This window comes from Medicago sativa, chromosome 8 (assembly GCF_051527215.1).
Source record: "Medicago sativa cultivar Bolivia chromosome 8, Bolivia_mono, whole genome shotgun sequence".
Lineage (NCBI taxonomy): Eukaryota > Viridiplantae > Streptophyta > Magnoliopsida > Fabales > Fabaceae > Medicago > Medicago sativa.
In genome coordinates, this window is record NC_140756.1 from 41,904,698 (window position 1) to 41,921,064 (window position 16,367).

The 16,367-nt window shown below is 32.3% G+C and overlaps 1 protein-coding gene and 2 long non-coding RNA genes across 4 annotated transcripts; 2 read left to right on the forward strand and 1 right to left on the reverse strand.

Annotated features, from left to right (window-relative positions):
* Positions 1-4: 4 nt before the first annotated feature.
* LOC146899225 (uncharacterized) lies at positions 5-2,814 on the forward strand. 2 transcript variants are annotated; one of them, XR_015021462.1, is made up of 5 exons: positions 5-519; positions 614-792; positions 1,021-1,091; positions 1,721-1,854; positions 2,418-2,814. It is a non-coding gene; the product is annotated as an uncharacterized LOC146899225 (long non-coding RNA). The 2 variants fall into 2 exon arrangements; XR_015021461.1 differs by lacking the exon at positions 1,721-1,854.
* Positions 2,815-3,625: 811 nt separating this feature from the next.
* Positions 3,626-4,721, forward strand: LOC146899226 (uncharacterized). Its single transcript, XR_015021463.1, has 2 exons — positions 3,626-3,761; positions 4,325-4,721. It is a non-coding gene; the product is annotated as an uncharacterized LOC146899226 (long non-coding RNA).
* A 2,510-nt stretch (positions 4,722-7,231) lies between these two features.
* On the reverse strand, positions 7,232-10,948 carry TAT7 (Tyrosine transaminase family protein). Its single transcript, XM_085732589.1, has 7 exons — positions 10,659-10,948; positions 9,674-10,013; positions 9,341-9,559; positions 8,884-8,943; positions 8,382-8,537; positions 8,193-8,286; positions 7,232-7,561 (listed from the first exon to the last, which is right to left on the reverse strand). Exons 1-7 carry the CDS (start codon positions 10,925-10,927, stop codon positions 7,443-7,445), a joined length of 1,257 nt encoding a protein of 418 aa, XP_085588715.1. The 5' UTR covers positions 10,928-10,948; the 3' UTR covers positions 7,232-7,442.
* Between the last annotated feature and the right edge of the window lie 5,419 nt (positions 10,949-16,367).

Sequence of the window (16,367 nt, forward strand, 5' to 3'; positions counted from 1 at the left end):
TTCTAACATGTTTTTTCCAAGGCTTTCTCTCTCCCTCTCCCCCTCTGTATTCAGCACCGCTTTCTCTCTTCCTCAAGCTCCGCCACCGGCGGCCTCTCTCTCCATTCACCGTCTCTTCCTCTTTCTCTATCTACACTCTCATTTCAATTTCATGCAGTGCTGAATTGGAGAACACCGTAACCAGATTTGAACAACCACAAACCAAATCTAACAGCTTCACAATGGCGGAAGCACGCGCGAAGGACGCAAAGGAAAGCATGGCAAGGGTAGAGCGTCTCCACAGTCGTATTTCTGCTCTCACCCCTGGCCGTCGTCGAATCGGCCGCCACCGTCAGCGGTGAATTTTCTCCTGCGGCCTCCTCTCTAGGTCTCTCCGTCCCGTTGCCTCTTCCGCTTCCCATTCATTCAACACCAACGCCATGCACCAGTACGATGAACTCTCTGACGAGTCCAATGTTGTCGATCGTCGTCGCGCTGATCGCTCTTTTCCTCGCACTCGCCGCGACGATTTCCTCTCAGGTAGTTGTTATCACTCTTTTACTCAACTTCACTATTTTATTTAATTGATTTGATTAACTAATACCAAATAAATACTAAGTTGTTGTGTTTTTAGATGTGTTTGTTCCGTTTTCTCCAACCAGGAGTTTGACCCAGGTGCTTAACATGGTGGATCAATTAATGGAATATCCATTCCTTTCTGCTTCACGTGGAATTGGAGACAGTGGAGTTCGACGTGGTTGGGATGCGAAAGTGACAGATTATTCTATGCTTCTTCGCTTACATCAGTGTTAGGTACTCCCTCTCTCACTATTTTTCCTCTCTTTTTAACTCAATTTAATTTTGAATTCCTAAATTGCGTTAAGAAAGTGATTGCTGATGATGAGATCATCAAACGATTTATATCTCAACATGGAATCGATGTAATATGAAATTTTCATGTCTATCAGATTATGTGTAATTCGTATAATGACAACTATATTATATTACATATTTAAATTACTGGCTTTCTGTTTATTTCAGCTCGGAAATGATGAAGACGAAGCTGACTATGTGGAGGCTGTTTCTAAGTTGGCTGATAACAAATCATTGAGGTAATTCTCGGATGTGTTTGAGAACAAATCATTCTGTGTGAATTTGAGAACAACTATATAGTTTATTTTTCTTTGATTTTGACATTGTGTAATTATATGATAGCTCTCTTTTAAGACATTCACTTTTCATTTTAAGTGTTTGATAGCTCTCTTTTATTCTTACTCTCACTCATTTTATCAAATTTAGGTAGACTTTTTGTAGTTATTGTGTTTGATTTCTATTGAATTTAAATTTGTAATTCAATACACAACAGCAACTATTTATAATAAGATGCATTTGTTAATGCGTAATATTCTGATTTTCATTCAGATTTAAAGTTATCCTTAATGGTGCTGAATTGTAAATGACTATTATAAATAGGTTTTTTACATTATAAATAGCTATGACTGTAAATGACTATTCTGATAGACAAATGATATTCTTGATTCTCCTTGATTTTTTTGCATTGGATCCTGAACATTTGCAATAGTTTTTCACTGGCATTCATGCGATGGTTTTTACCGGTATCCTGAACTCTGTTGCCTTTCCACCCCAACCCATTGATCAATTAAGTCTCTTCCTTTTCTGCTTTGTAAATTTCTGCTCCTGTTTCAATTGAAATTTGTTTTGCTTTTTCTATTTATTTTAGGATATTGATGAAAGAGCTGAATATCAGATACAACCTTATTCCATAAGGTGTTCATCTTAGACATATGGAGCCACATAGAACTTGATATAAGTTTACTCAAATGATATTTCTTAGTCACAACTATGAAACTTCATGTACGTTCTCCTTTTGGTTCTTTGGTCTGTCAAATACCATCGGTTCTTTTTGGTTGGTTGATTCAATTCATGGAATTCTGCAGCAAAAATTATACAATAAAAGCATGTGAACATTGTGGAAATTGTAGCCATAAAAAAGAAATCACTTGAATATGCTTTGAAACTCTAAGACATATTTAATATGCTTTGCATTGCATTTATACACATGGGACTATATAAGTAGTGGAACTTTGTTGAACTGAAACAGAATACCAACATAAACAAATATACTTTTATGAAGCTTTTATCTATTGTTATGCCGTTCAACCACGAAAAGACGCTACGACTACATTGCTTAATTTAAAAGATTTTTCTCTTTGGCTGAATAGCATTGTGTCTTAGTCCATGCATTAGATTATACCATTGATCTTTAAATATGATATTTTTAACAAAGCTCCCTCATTTTAAATTAAAGTTTAGGCACAACACAATTGTTTATTTGAACTGCTCTTCCAATTATGTTGATGATCTCATCGTCGTTTTAACATTTCTTCGACTGCTACGTTTTGTTTTCTTTTTGGCAGTGTTTCGATCCATTTCCCAGAGACGGAATAATTGTTTTTTGTTGCCACATCCAGATCACAAAGTTGTCTCCCATGGTATCGGCGAACTGAAGTGGAAGCTCCATGAGAGAAGACGAAACAGTGCAAGACAGTTGTTTGGAGCTGTTTGTATAGTAACAAGTTTTTTAAGATTTGACTTCTGTCTAATTGTCTTTTAACTCCACATAGGTATTGAAATCAGAGTGAGAATAACATTCTTTTAGCTTTTATTTTGTCTATCAATTTTGTGTGCTTTTTTTCTTAATGTTTGTTCACTGATACTTATTGGTTCATGAAACAACATAAGGGTTTGATAGCTCTATTATTTGTAACTATCTGTTATTGAAAGTAGTTCACTGATCTGATAGGAATGCTTAAATTGATTTTGCTTCTAAACTTCAATTTGATTATAAGCGGTAAAAATAGTTTTTGCTTGGAATTGGAAAATTACATCAATACTTATATTTGATATGTTCATCCAAACACCACTATATTACATGATAGTGGCAATCATTGAGTAGTGATTAGTCCTGGGAACTTAGCTTAAAAACATCACTACTTCTTTCAACCATTGCCTTTCATTTTTGTGGTGTGAGTATAATGTCATATTGTTATATGGATCAATATGTTTCTTTGTGTCTTTCAAGAAATATTCCACTCTTCCTTCTCTCTTTTAAGACATTCACTTTTCATTTTAAGTGTTTGATAGCTCTCTTTTATTCTTACTCTCACTCATTTTATCAAATTTAGGTAGACTTTTTGTAGTTATTGTGTTTGATTTCTATTGAATTTAAATTTGTAATTCAATACACAACAGGAACTATTTATAATAAGATGCATTTGTTAATGCGTAATATTCTGATTTTCATTCAGATTTAAAGTTATCCTTAATGGTGCTGAATTGTAAATGACTATTATAAATAGGTTTTTTACATTATAAATAGCTATGACTGTAAATGACTATTCTGATAGACAAATGATATTCTTGATTCTCCTTGATTTTTTTGCATTGGATCCTGAACATTTGCAATAGTTTTTCACTGGCATTCATGCGATGGTTTTTACCGGTATCCTGAACTCTGTTGCCTTTCCACCCCAACCCATTGATCAATTAAGTCTCTTCCTTTTCTGCTTTGTAAATTTCTGCTCCTGTTTCAATTGAAATTTGTTTTGCTTTTTCTATTTATTTTAGGATATTGATGAAAGAGCTGAATATCAGATACAACCTTATTCCATAAGGTGTTCATCTTAGACATATGGAGCCACATAGAACTTGATATAAGTTTACTCAAATGATATTTCTTAGTCACAACTATGAAACTTCATGTACGTTCTCCTTTTGGTTCTTTGGTCTGTCAAATACCATCGGTTCTTTTTGGTTGGTTGATTCAATTCATGGAATTCTGCAGCAAAAATTATACAATAAAAGCATGTGAACATTGTGGAAATTGTAGCCATAAAAAAGAAATCACTTGAATATGCTTTGAAACTCTAAGACATATTTAATATGCTTTGCATTGCATTTATACACATGGGACTATATAAGTAGTGGAACTTTGTTGAACTGAAACAGAATACCAACATAAACAAATATACTTTTATGAAGCTTTTATCTATTGTTATGCCGTTCAACCACGAAAAGACGCTACGACTACATTGCTTAATTTAAAAGATTTTTCTCTTTGGCTGAATAGCTTTGTGTCTTAGTCCATGCATTAGATTATACCATTGATCTTTAAATATGATATTTTTAACAAAGCTCCCTCATTTTAAATTAAAGTTTAGGCACAACACAATTGTTTATTTGAACTGCTCTTCCAATTATGTTGATGATCTCATCGTCGTTTTAACATTTCTTCGACTGCTACGTTTTGTTTTCTTTTTGGCAGTGTTTCGATCCATTTCCCAGAGACGGAATAATTGTTTTTTGTTGCCACATCCAGATCACAAAGTTGTCTCCCATGGTATCGGCGAACTGAAGTGGAAGCTCCATGAGAGAAGACGAAACAGTGCAAGACAGTTGTTTGGAGCTGTTTGTATACTAACAAGTTTTTTAAGATTTGACTTCTGTCTAATTGTCTTTCAACTCCACATAGGTATTGAAATCAGAGTGAGGATAACATTCTTTTAGCTTTTATTTTGTCTATCAATTTTGTGTGCTTTTTTTCTTAATGTTTGTTCACTGATACTTATTGGTTCATGAAACAACATAAGGGTTTGATAGCTCTATTATTTGTAACTATCTGTTATTGAAAGTAGTTCACTGATCTGATAGGAATGCTTAAATTGATTTTGCTTCTAAACTTCAATTTGATTATAAGCGGTAAAAATAGTTTTTGCTTGGAATTGGAAAATTACATCAATACTTATATTTGATATGTTCATCCAAACACCACTATATTACATGGTAGTGGCAATCATTGAGTAGTGATTAGTCCTGGGAACTTAGCTTAAAAACATCACTACTTCTTTCAACCATTGCCTTTCATTTTTGTGGTGTGAGTATAATGTCATATTGTTATATGGATCAATATGTTTCTTTGTGTCTTTCAAGAAATATTCCACTCTTCCTTCTCTCTTTTATGTAGATTTTTTTTAATGTTCTTTAGTTTTTGAAACAATTTGTAAATGTCTTTAGGAGGCAGATCGAAGATATTTTGTCCCTGCCTTGCCATCATGCTTATTCGTTGTTGTTTCATAGTCACACTACTTTTTGTGTAAAGAACAGAAAAAAAATACTTATTATTTGGTAATTGGTTCAACGTAGATTTGAGTTGGGTACAATTTTCATTAAATTTGGAGTTAATGTTATGAATACCAGGAATGTATATCAATGTGATGATCATATAGGAAGATGCCAGTGTTCTTTCGATAAAGATGGTGGTGATTTCATTGATACGACTTCAAATGTAATATATAATTTTTTTTGGCGATATGTGTAAATATGAAATATGAAATCAAATCATTGTTACTACTCCCTCCGTCCCGGAATAACTGACCCATTTTCTAAAAAAAAGTGTCCCAAAATAACTGACTCATTTCAATTTTCAATACAACTTTCATCATTTCCAATACAATATAACACTAAATAATACTACTTTTATCATTCCCAATACAATATATTCCACTTTCCCCTTTATTTATACACTTTTCTTAATCTGTGTGAAAAACCAAAGTAGGTCAATTATACCGGGACGGAGGTAGTATAACTTTCAAGTTTTTAGATGTGTTTATAATATATATATAATATATCATATAAATACTTTTTTCAATGTATATGACCCGTGCGATAGCGTCTACCTTACCAAGGTTCGAATAGAATGGTTTTATTAGGTTTACTACCCGTGCAATCTAACTTTCTGACTCATATATGTTCATTTCAAACAAAACATACTGACAGGGAAAAACTTATTTCTAATAAACAAATTAACATACATACATATAACATGAGTTATTTTAGAAGACCTTATGATATATCGCAGCTATATTTTTTTAATAAAAAGTGCAGGTAATGTTTTGAACTATATATGACCCGTGCGGTAGCACGGGTGAAAAGTCTAGTTATATGAGAATGAGAACAAAATGAGGTAGTTTAGCTGGTTTGAAGTAGAGATTCTAGTTCAAATTCAAATATAAAAAAATAAAAAAAAAAAAAAAAATTAATTTAATAACTAATTACTGCGTATAGAGATGCTACAAAGGATATCAATGTACAAACATCTTAACTAAGATGGCCCCTCCCAATTCCATTTGCCCTCCTCTCTTGGCAGTTCATGTCGGCAATCATTCAATAGGTTTAAATCCTCTCTTGTTGCTTTGCCCTTATTTTACTTATTTTTCTAAATGTAAATAAAACAATCAAACCTCTTATATTTCTTTCCTGAACATCGAAGTGGTTTAACTTTTTTTTACTGATGATAGTTGAAAATTCCTGTATGGCCTGGGATAATATGATAAGTTTTACTTAACGGGTCTGGATTCCCTCTTATGAGTTCTCTGGAGATGATCCTTCTTCTTACGTAGGGTAGTATTATGTAGAAGAATAATGCTACCAACATATTCTTTAACACACACTTGAATCTAAAGATATAATTAGAAGATATTTATTTCCTTTTTCCGGTATTATATCTTCTAATTATATCTATTTTCTGTATTTTATTTTCATTTTTAAAGATCAATGGAAAAACCACATTTTCTTTTATTAGTTAAAATTTAAATGTGTTCCACCAAAATTATATCGAATCCACGTGATTTGGTGTGAGCCGTGTGAATTTCAACCAACAGAAAAAAAATGTGTTGGAAAGTGTGTTGGAGAGTGTGTTGTGAACACTCTTCTTATCTAGAAAGGGTGATGTGCCATTTGCTTTTTTATGATCATTGCTATATTATTGTGTCATAATGCTCAAAATGTCTTTTTGCTTAAAGGAGCTGAACATGGGCGTTAGAGTTTTGATGGGAGTAGTTAGTCTTTGGTTTCATGTTCTGATTGTTTAGTACTCCCTCCGTCCTAATATGTAAGCACCCTTTTATTAGAAGCAAAGGGTGCTTACATATACGGACGGAGGGAGTATTTTTTATTTATCTTTCTATTGTTGGGATCCTATTATAGTCATGGTATGGTGTCCCTAGTGTAGTGTGCCACTCATCTTGTGTCATAGCCTGCTGTCATCATTTGACAGTATGGTATTTTGATAGTCTTGTGCTGGCTTTGCTGTGAGTTTAGGGACATGTGTATTATCATGATATCTTGGACAAATCTTATATTTTTGAATAATAAAGATTCACTAGGAAGAGGATTTACTCTGAATCTGATATTGCAATGTTTAATGAAATTAAACAGTTTATTTCTATTGAGACTGTATGTAGTATTGAAATACAAGTAAATCTTCCATTATTTGTTGTGTAGTGTAGTAAAATGAATGCAACCTTTAGCAGGAGACAGTGTCCAAGGAATATATAACACATGCTTAGCAGACACCTAATTTGTTTATTCACCATTGTTCGATTTTACTGTTTTCTCGCGTGTCTTTGAGAGAATGACTTTATCCTTTTCATACCATCTCTGAGAGCAGATGGATCAGCTGCAAATGTAATACGAATCCAATCTTTTAATCCTACCGCAGTTCCTGCAAATATTTTTCACTTCTGTTTTGTTATCAATCTTACTACTAAATTTGTGAAGGCATGGCATGAATACCTAATCAACTCAAGGCAAGTCCAATTAACATTGGCCAATATCTCATCAAACATACAACAATACAAAACAAAGATACACTGCTGTTTCAACTTTCAAATGACATGAATACCTAATTAACTCAATATAAAAATTAAGACAAAAAATATTGTCTGTGTTAAATGCAGCTGTTTATTTGCTTTTAATGAAATTTCTTTTCCTTTTTGGAATGGCAAGGAGTAATTTGCTGACAAAATTATTGAGGAAGAGTTTTTTTTATTTACACTCATTTCAAGACTAATAAGCAATGCACCTAAGGAAGGATATGGCAAATATTCAAGGACATGTTCAATTTTTCGTTTCTTTTTTCTTTTCTTTTTTTGTAAATGTTTTTACTTGTTACTATATTATCATGATTACTATTAAAAAATTACTGTGATTGCACAAATACAAGGGAAAAACTACGAAAAATAAAAGTGTGAAATTCTGCCACGTGTAAAGAGAAGGATTTTTTACCAAATGTTCAAATGAAATGACTCTCAACAAAAGATGCACAAAAATAAGCAAGATTTTCATAATTGTACCCGGAAGAATGATAACAGATTCCTCCTTTGCAAGTTTGAAACAGAAATCAATATCATCGCTAATATCTTCAAGAAGCGAAAGGTTTAGTTCCACCTGTGTGCATTTCATTCAAGAATAAATAAATAAATAAAAGAGTGTTTTGCTTTTAATGTTCTCCATAAAATTCTGACTCTGAGTTTCTCACTCACCATCATAGCCATGGACCCTTGTGGTTTGCAAGGGAATGAAATGCATGGAATGTCTTCCATCTCTTGGCAACATATATCTGCGGTATGCCTCAATTTGTCAATGGTTTTTCTGAAGAAAACCTCTTCTGTCTGTGTAATTATGCGAGGAACTGCCGCCTGTCAAACCAAAACTGCTATCAATCAAATGGAATTAAAACAGATGAAAATTCTTTCAGAGAAATTTTGGATGAAGTTCTGATATATATTTTTTTAACAAGACAAAGTTCTGATATATGAATGTTGCATTTAAAGGACTAATGTATTGAGCTCTATACACCATATCTAGTCTGATATGGTGTTCTTTAAGGTTTCATTGTTTCTTGCTTAGAGGTCTATTTATCATCATCCGAAAGTAAATGTCTTTTCTTGCTTTCTTTTCTACTTTTGTATTATTTGCTTCAGTTAGCTTTGAAATTATAACACATGAATACATTTGTCTCCTCGAAAATATAGAATTAGATACCTGGATAAAGGTAGCTGGGCCTCCTAATAGATCAAAATACTTTTTGATGCGCTCAACTACCTGCACAAGAAACATTTTGTCAAATTTTTAACTTGGCATGAAGAACAAGATAAAGTTTAGTATAAGCAGCCGCAAGCATATATAAATGGTCAACTATAGTGTTTTCTAAAAGTGCCTTTTTGGATTGATTGATTTGAGCTTATGTACTGACATAAATACTTGTGAGACTATTTGAGAGAGCTTATGGAAATAGCTTTTGACATGTCCATATGCTGTTTTGAGCTTATTTTCATAAGCTTTCAATGATAGCTTATGAGAACAACTTATATCTTAAGTGAAAACAGAATAAGCACTTATTCTATAACGGCTTAATTAAGTTGTTTATCTAAACAGGTTAAAGTAGCATAATCATGGGAGAGTACTATAGTAGGAGGGGTGAAATTAAAAGAGAATTAACCTTTGGTTTTCTAAAAGTACCAGATGGATCATTTGTCACAAACCAGCCAAGCCTCCATCCAGGTACTATCCATCTCTTAGACAAGGACCCAAGAGTTATAACAGGAACAGTAGAGCCAAAAACTCCCATAGGCACAAAAGGATTAGCCCCAAATGCAAGGTGACCATAAACTTCATCAGCAATCACAATTGTTCCAAGCCTTTTTGCGGTTTCTGCAATCTAAAAAATGTCGAATAACAAACAAATACATTTATTAACTGTTCCTGTTAAATTGTATGCTGTCAAATTTTAGTAACAAACAAACATGTTCTGATCAAACTTATACTAACTAACCTTCTCCAAATGATGGTAACTGTATACATTTCCACAAGGATTCCCAGGGTTTATAATCACTAACGCGACCGTGTTCTGATCTGCGAGGGTTTCAATAGCATCTAAATCAACCTCCCAGCCTTTTTCTGGTAACAGATCATAATGCCTCACTTCAACTTGTCTAAATGCAGCACAAAGTTCATATATTGGAAAGCCTGGTCTAGGAAGCAAGATATTTGCACCAGGGCGAGAAAGCAACGCCACTGAAACATCAATTGCTTGTGTGCATCCACAGGTTATAAAAACATCATCAGACGATAGCTCGTAAGGGAGGTCATCAGAAAGATATTTGGCAATTGCACTGTCACCAACATCAAAAGTAACTTCGTTTAGAATCAGAAGAGATATTTTGACAAAAATTTGGCAACAAAACCTCGACAATAATTTGATGGTTAACGCTGTTCTATGCACCAAACACATGAGAGGATAAGTCTTTATCCTGACACTATCATATCATATCCTTATCCAACTTCTAATTCTATCATGTCTCTATCCTATCCTGCACACCAAACGGGCCCTTAATGATTAAAGAATACATTAATCATCCACTAAATGTAATTAACCGCAATTTTAAACGGTTTCAAGTGTTCAAATATACCAGATATCTATTAACGATCGAAATTGTGTGCGAAAAATATACATGATTTTCAAATGTTCAAATAATCAAGATGTCTATTCAAATATACTTGTTGCTAGCAATAAGTAGCATCATACCCTTTTCAGGACACTCTTCTATTAGTTGAAATTCATACACGTCTCACCAAACTAAGTGGGACACGTGTAATTTACTTGGTCTTTTTTTTCTTTCTAAAATAGCGAAATTGATTTAATTTCAACAAATTAAAGAGAAAGTATCGGAAAGAGATTGATGCTAGCATTCCTCAGACAATTCAAAAAGACTTAAAATCCATAGAAAGAAAGAGGCAAGGGAAAAAGGAAACATTACTTTCTAGCCTGGAGAAGACCGGCAGTAGGAGCATAGCCATGAAAGTTTCCAGAGCAAAGTGCATCAGCAACAGCTTCTTCAGCAACCTTAGCATTAGGGAAGCATGTGGAAAGAGTAGGATCACCCATTCCAAGAGAAATAACTCTCTTGCTGCTATCATCATTATTCTTCTCACCAACACTTTCCATTAAAAGACTCAAAATACCCTTAATTGTGATAGTTGAAGTTGCTTTGCATTCATGGTTCATTGTTCCAACACCACTTTCCATGTTTGTTTTTTGAGCTTGTTTGGTTTGGTTTCTCTCTTTCTCGTATATAACTACGTAAAAATAATGATGGGTCGTTCTGAATTTCTTAAAGACCGCACACGTTACGTTGTTGTCCTGCACAAATGCGAACAAAACAAAACTTTGGCAGTTTGTTATAGTTGTTCTGAATTTCTAATTTCTAATGTAAATTGCCACTTGTAAATTTTTTATTCATTCTTAATAATAGCAAAATATATGTGGAAGGAAGATAAACATCATGGCCACCAATTCAGCCTGACAATATTTATTGAGTATATAGTTTGATAACTATGTGGCGACTAGGAGGGTACAACAGGACAACCCGCTCAATTTTGACCCGCCCTGTTATCAACCCGTCTAAAATGAAATGGAGCGGGTTAAGTTTGTAAACTCCCGCCCTATTTTTCAATTGACGGGTACCCGTAAAATATATTGCATTAATATGTAGGTGAGTTGAACTATTAAATTTAGGATAATTTCTCATTCCTAATATGGTTATGGGTATTTTTATTTTTTTATTTTGCCCTTTATCGCATTGATGTCTGGATTGACGCATCCAAACGGAATTTGTCCAAATTAACTGATATGGTTGATATAAATATAACTATTGTTGAAATTCAAATAATTGAGAAGTTGTATACTGCCAAATTTATCAAATTAAACTACCGGATTGACAAACTTGGACTTGTTATTTCATCATATTTTACGATGATATCATATACTCCTTTGATCCTGTATTAATTTTTACATTTGATCATTTTACATAGATTAAAAAATGATAAATAAAATTATTCAAAAAAAAATGATAAATAACAGAAAGATAATAATAACTTCAGTAAGTTATGTTTATTAACCTTTAGTGTATTTTCATTATCATAAATATAAAGTGAAAATAATAAATTGAAAGTTATAAAAATAATGTTAATTTGATAATACAATTGAAAAAAAAAATCAATTAAAACCATTTACTTTTTAATAAAAAAAACACATTAAAAATTGAAACTGTGTGAAAGGAACTTTTTGAGCATAAAATATTATATACTTTTTAAATTGTGCACACAACACTTGCCCATCAAAATATGGTTATATAAGTTTTTAATTACTGAAAAAATTTCAAATTTTGCTTTTAGGTCCTCTTAAATTTTTCTTTGGTCCTTGCTTTTAAGTAATTCATGTGTATCATTCAAAAAAAAAAAATTCATTCGTTTTCAGTACATTATAGAATTTTCTCTTGAAATTTTTTATAATTATTTAAAAATAGATAAATTAATTTAAAAAAATCTGTTTTTTTTCTCTTAAACATTTATATTAGTGAGGTTAAAGATGATGAAGGAAATGAAGGAAGAAGATGAAGAAAAATATGGGTTTTTAAGATGTCAGAGAGAGGAAGAAGATGATAGCTCAAGGAAGAAGATGGAAAAAAAAACAAGGGTTTTTAATTTGAAATTTTGTTAATTTGTGTTTTTGAATTTCGTCCCTCTATAAATTTTTCGTTATTGAATTTGGTCTTTATAGCCTTGTCAATGGTAATCTAGAATGACACATAAGTCTGCCACATCACACGTCGTCACGTCAGCCTGCGTTAATATATAACTTTTGTCACTAGTGATCTAGAATGACACATAAGTCTGCCACATCACACGTCGTCATGTCAGCCTCCGTTAGATATAACTTTTGATCTCTATCCCAGACATTTTTCAAACAACATACAAATGGACCAATGACAATGCATTTTTTATTATTATTTGTAGGGAAATGCTAACGTGTGTCGTAGCACATGTTAAGATACTAAAGATAGATTTTTTGCATTGGAAATTGCACCAATTTATTTCTCCAAAGATTGAAATTTAATTTTTTGCAATAAATACTTTCTTGTTTTTTGGAAACCTTAACATTTGCTCAAGTTAGCATTTTTTGATAAGTAATATTATTATTTGATAAGTATGCTCAAGTTAGCATGATACTTATTTATATATTTCCTTCGTCCCATAATACTTGATACAGTTGACCTTATTATGCATGTCAATGCATAACTTTGAGCTTAAATATCTTGAATAATACTCCCTCCGTTTCAAAATGAGTGTCGCTTTAGCCAGTTGCACACAGATTAAGGAATGAAATAAAGTAGTCAAATGTCATAGCAATTTTATCAAATTATCCTAATCAACTATTGGTTTGTTTTTCATTAAAGAAAAAATAATCCTTTGGAAGTAGTGTAACATAGTATTAATTGAAGGGTACAATTGAAAAGAAAAAGTTATTATTGCATTGGAAACTGAAAGTGACATTCATTTTGAAACAATTTTTTTTAGCTAAAACGACACTCATTTTGAAACGGAGGGAGTATATTAGAAAAAATTATGAAAATTTGTTATTATAAAAATACTCATCGAGACGAATCTAACGGCATCTTATATGATATTATTTATCTTTGTATATTAGTAGAAAAATACGGTTAAAGTAAGTTTGGTCAAAATTGTACATTTTCAAATGGGTCATCTATTGCGGGACGGAGGAAGTAATTGCTTGTCAGTTGTCCCATACTTTCCCTTAAAAAAAAAACGAAAAGTTAGGGTTTTTAATTTCACCAAAGGATCCCTTGTCAATGGAATTTGGTCCCTATTGCTTGTCGGTTGTCCCATACTTTCCTCCATATAAATAATAGTTCTCACATAATAACAAAGGATCGAATACTTAAGTTCTTAAGTTTACTCCCAACTAAAAAATCATTCTCAAATTTTCTAAAACATCAAGTATACCTTCCATTGCTTATAATTCTTTTCAATTCCTATAATTGTACTACAAAACAATTTACTTTCTCATCGACTTTTCAATTCAAAACATTGTTTTTACATTATTTTATTTCCACACAAATTTATTTTTCAAGTCATTTCCAATTTTACAATTTAACTTGGAAGTCATTTATGTTTCTATCTTTTAAATTAAAATCTGTTTGCATTCAAGTTCTTTCAATTCAATCCTCATTTCAATTTAAGTCATTTAATTTTTAAAACAAATTAAATCTAAACCATTTTATACCCCATTTTGACCATAAAAACATGGTATCAATCCGGAGACATGTTCAAATCAACCCCGTGAAATCATGATGAGTCTATCTATTAACTTGTTCGGACTCCTTTTATTTCGAATTTTGTTGACTTTTCTTAGATAAAAAATATGGTAAATGAAAGATTAAGACATACTCAACCCTCATAATATTCTTGCTGTGATTTTGTCTAACCTTAAGGAGATAACATTGCTGATTCATTATGTTGACAAGATACAAACAAAACATGTCTATCTTACCATTATCATATATGAATCAAACTGTTGTCATATCCGACACTTCATCTCTATTAAAAATTGTCGTTTTTTAATTTTAAACTAAAAATGAAGCCAATTGACAAATGACTTGTGATTTCTAAAGAGAGATGCATGCATGATGTATCAATCACTTAAAACTGTCGTCTGGAAAACGTAACCTATCTTACTGATTTTGTGTATTATAAAATTCAGCTCAAGTTTGTTTCGCTAAGTTTGTCATGTTCATGTTCCTATTAAATGATGCAAAAATATATATGGTAGTTTACCGCCCATTTAGAGTTAAGCATGACAAACCTTATTAGGGGGAAAAAAAAGTTAAGCATGACAAAACTGTGACCTGTATTTTTTTTTCCCATTATTATACCCTATTTTATGGAATACAACCCATGGAATACAGTCCGCTTTTAATTACTTATTTCTCTCTCTTATAACTCAACTCACATCATTAGTTATGAAAAATTGTGTATTTTTATATTGGTTGTCAAATAGTTATTGCTTTTTAGATATTCAAATAATATTGCTCAAATAAATTACATAGTATCAAGAGAACCACCATTATATTTATAGCGGGTATTATAAAGAACTTATATCATCTAATTTCTTTGATTTTTTTTGTTTTTGGACTTGGAGGCAATCAGCTTCAGTAAAAACTTTAGCTATCCTCATTGTTCCAAAAATTATCCAAGATGTGTATATCACGAGGGTTTGCCTCCTCTCTAACAGTCATCACTTCATGGATCTACAATACGCATATGCAGAGTCATGTGAATATGCTTTTTTGGTATTCTTTTCTGTGTCAACTTACTTGATTCTTCAACTTTTTATTCCCTGTCCACAATAGTGTTTAAAGTTTAAACCACTTCAACAATTTGAGCACCAATAGGCTTTTAAAACTGCCTTGGCATCAAACTAAATAGGATTTCCCCACATGTTTATCTCTTTTCACTTGTTCTTTAATTACAAGCAAACAAAGCCTCAAACTAATATTTAGATTAGATAAGAGAATATAATCCCACTTCCTATCATATATTGTTCATCTAGTTAAAATTTCTAAGGAAAATCTTAGAAATCAATAAGGACCAGTTTAGAATAGTAACATGGCCAGCAAGCATTCCCTTCAGTCATCTTGTCAAACTCTGACTTGTTAAAGAACAGAAGTAGTCATGGGCATGGGACAGTTCTTATCACTATAGATAAAGGAGTTTCTTTTCCCACTCCTCAAAGTCACTTCAGAAATACATTTTCGAAAAAATACAATTTTTTTGTCCTGTTCCCAACAATTGGGAGTGAGTGAAAGTAAATCCAAACAATTTGTTCACCTAAGTACTCAACCCATACCAAACCTCTCTGAAATGGCCAAAATTTCTAACTACATATATTTATACTTTTCTACCAGTTCTTCTCACACAAAAAATGTCTTCGTAAAAGTACTGAAATAAAAAATGTCAATTGAGCTCCACACCTTAGCTCACTGGCACCAAATATCTTTGTGTGCTTCATGGTGTTGTTAATTTGCTCCTTAATGAAATTGATATAATCCTCCTCAAAGATCCTACTAAGTGTCAAAATATAATAAACCAGGAACAGGGCAGATAACGTAAATGAAGTCTGGGTAATTATTTGTTGGCCTTGAATTTATGGCACATGTAAGATCCTTCATGCGCCAGTTACAAGGCCGGCCACAAGGGCAGATAACTAAGGCAGTAGTCACCTTCGGCTGCGATTTTTTTATCTAATACTAGGTATTAATATCTGGTAAAAGAAACTCCTATTTGTGTGACTTTTGAAAAACATGATTTTAGCTGGAGCAATTAAGTTTGATTTTTCTAACTTTTTCTCATTTGGTCTAGTTTTATGCCACAAGAAATACTCAGGTGATCGACTTTATTATCGATTAAATATAAGTTAAACAAAATCAAGTGAGATTGCTGAAAGGCAGATCAGAAATTATATTTATAAATAGATATAGGATGTTGGTCATGTTATTATACCTTATCAATTTTGGTTTGCTTATTTGTAAATGTGGCTCAAGAGGGAGTGTTTATGGCATGACTGATGGGAAGCTACAGTCATGAGCAAGACTACAATAACAACCAAG

Coding starts and splice junctions, on each gene's coding strand:
- TAT7 (XM_085732589.1), bottom strand. CDS start 10,927: ATGGAAAGTGGTGTTGGAACAATGAACCATGAATGCAAAGCAACTTCA. Junction 8,538..8,883: donor GCCCAGCTACCTTTATCCAG/GTATCTAATTCT, acceptor TTGGTTTGACAG/GCGGCAGTTCCTCGCATAAT. Junction 8,287..8,381: donor AAGGGTCCATGGCTATGATG/GTGAGTGAGAAA, acceptor AAATGCACACAG/GTGGAACTAAACCTTTCGCT.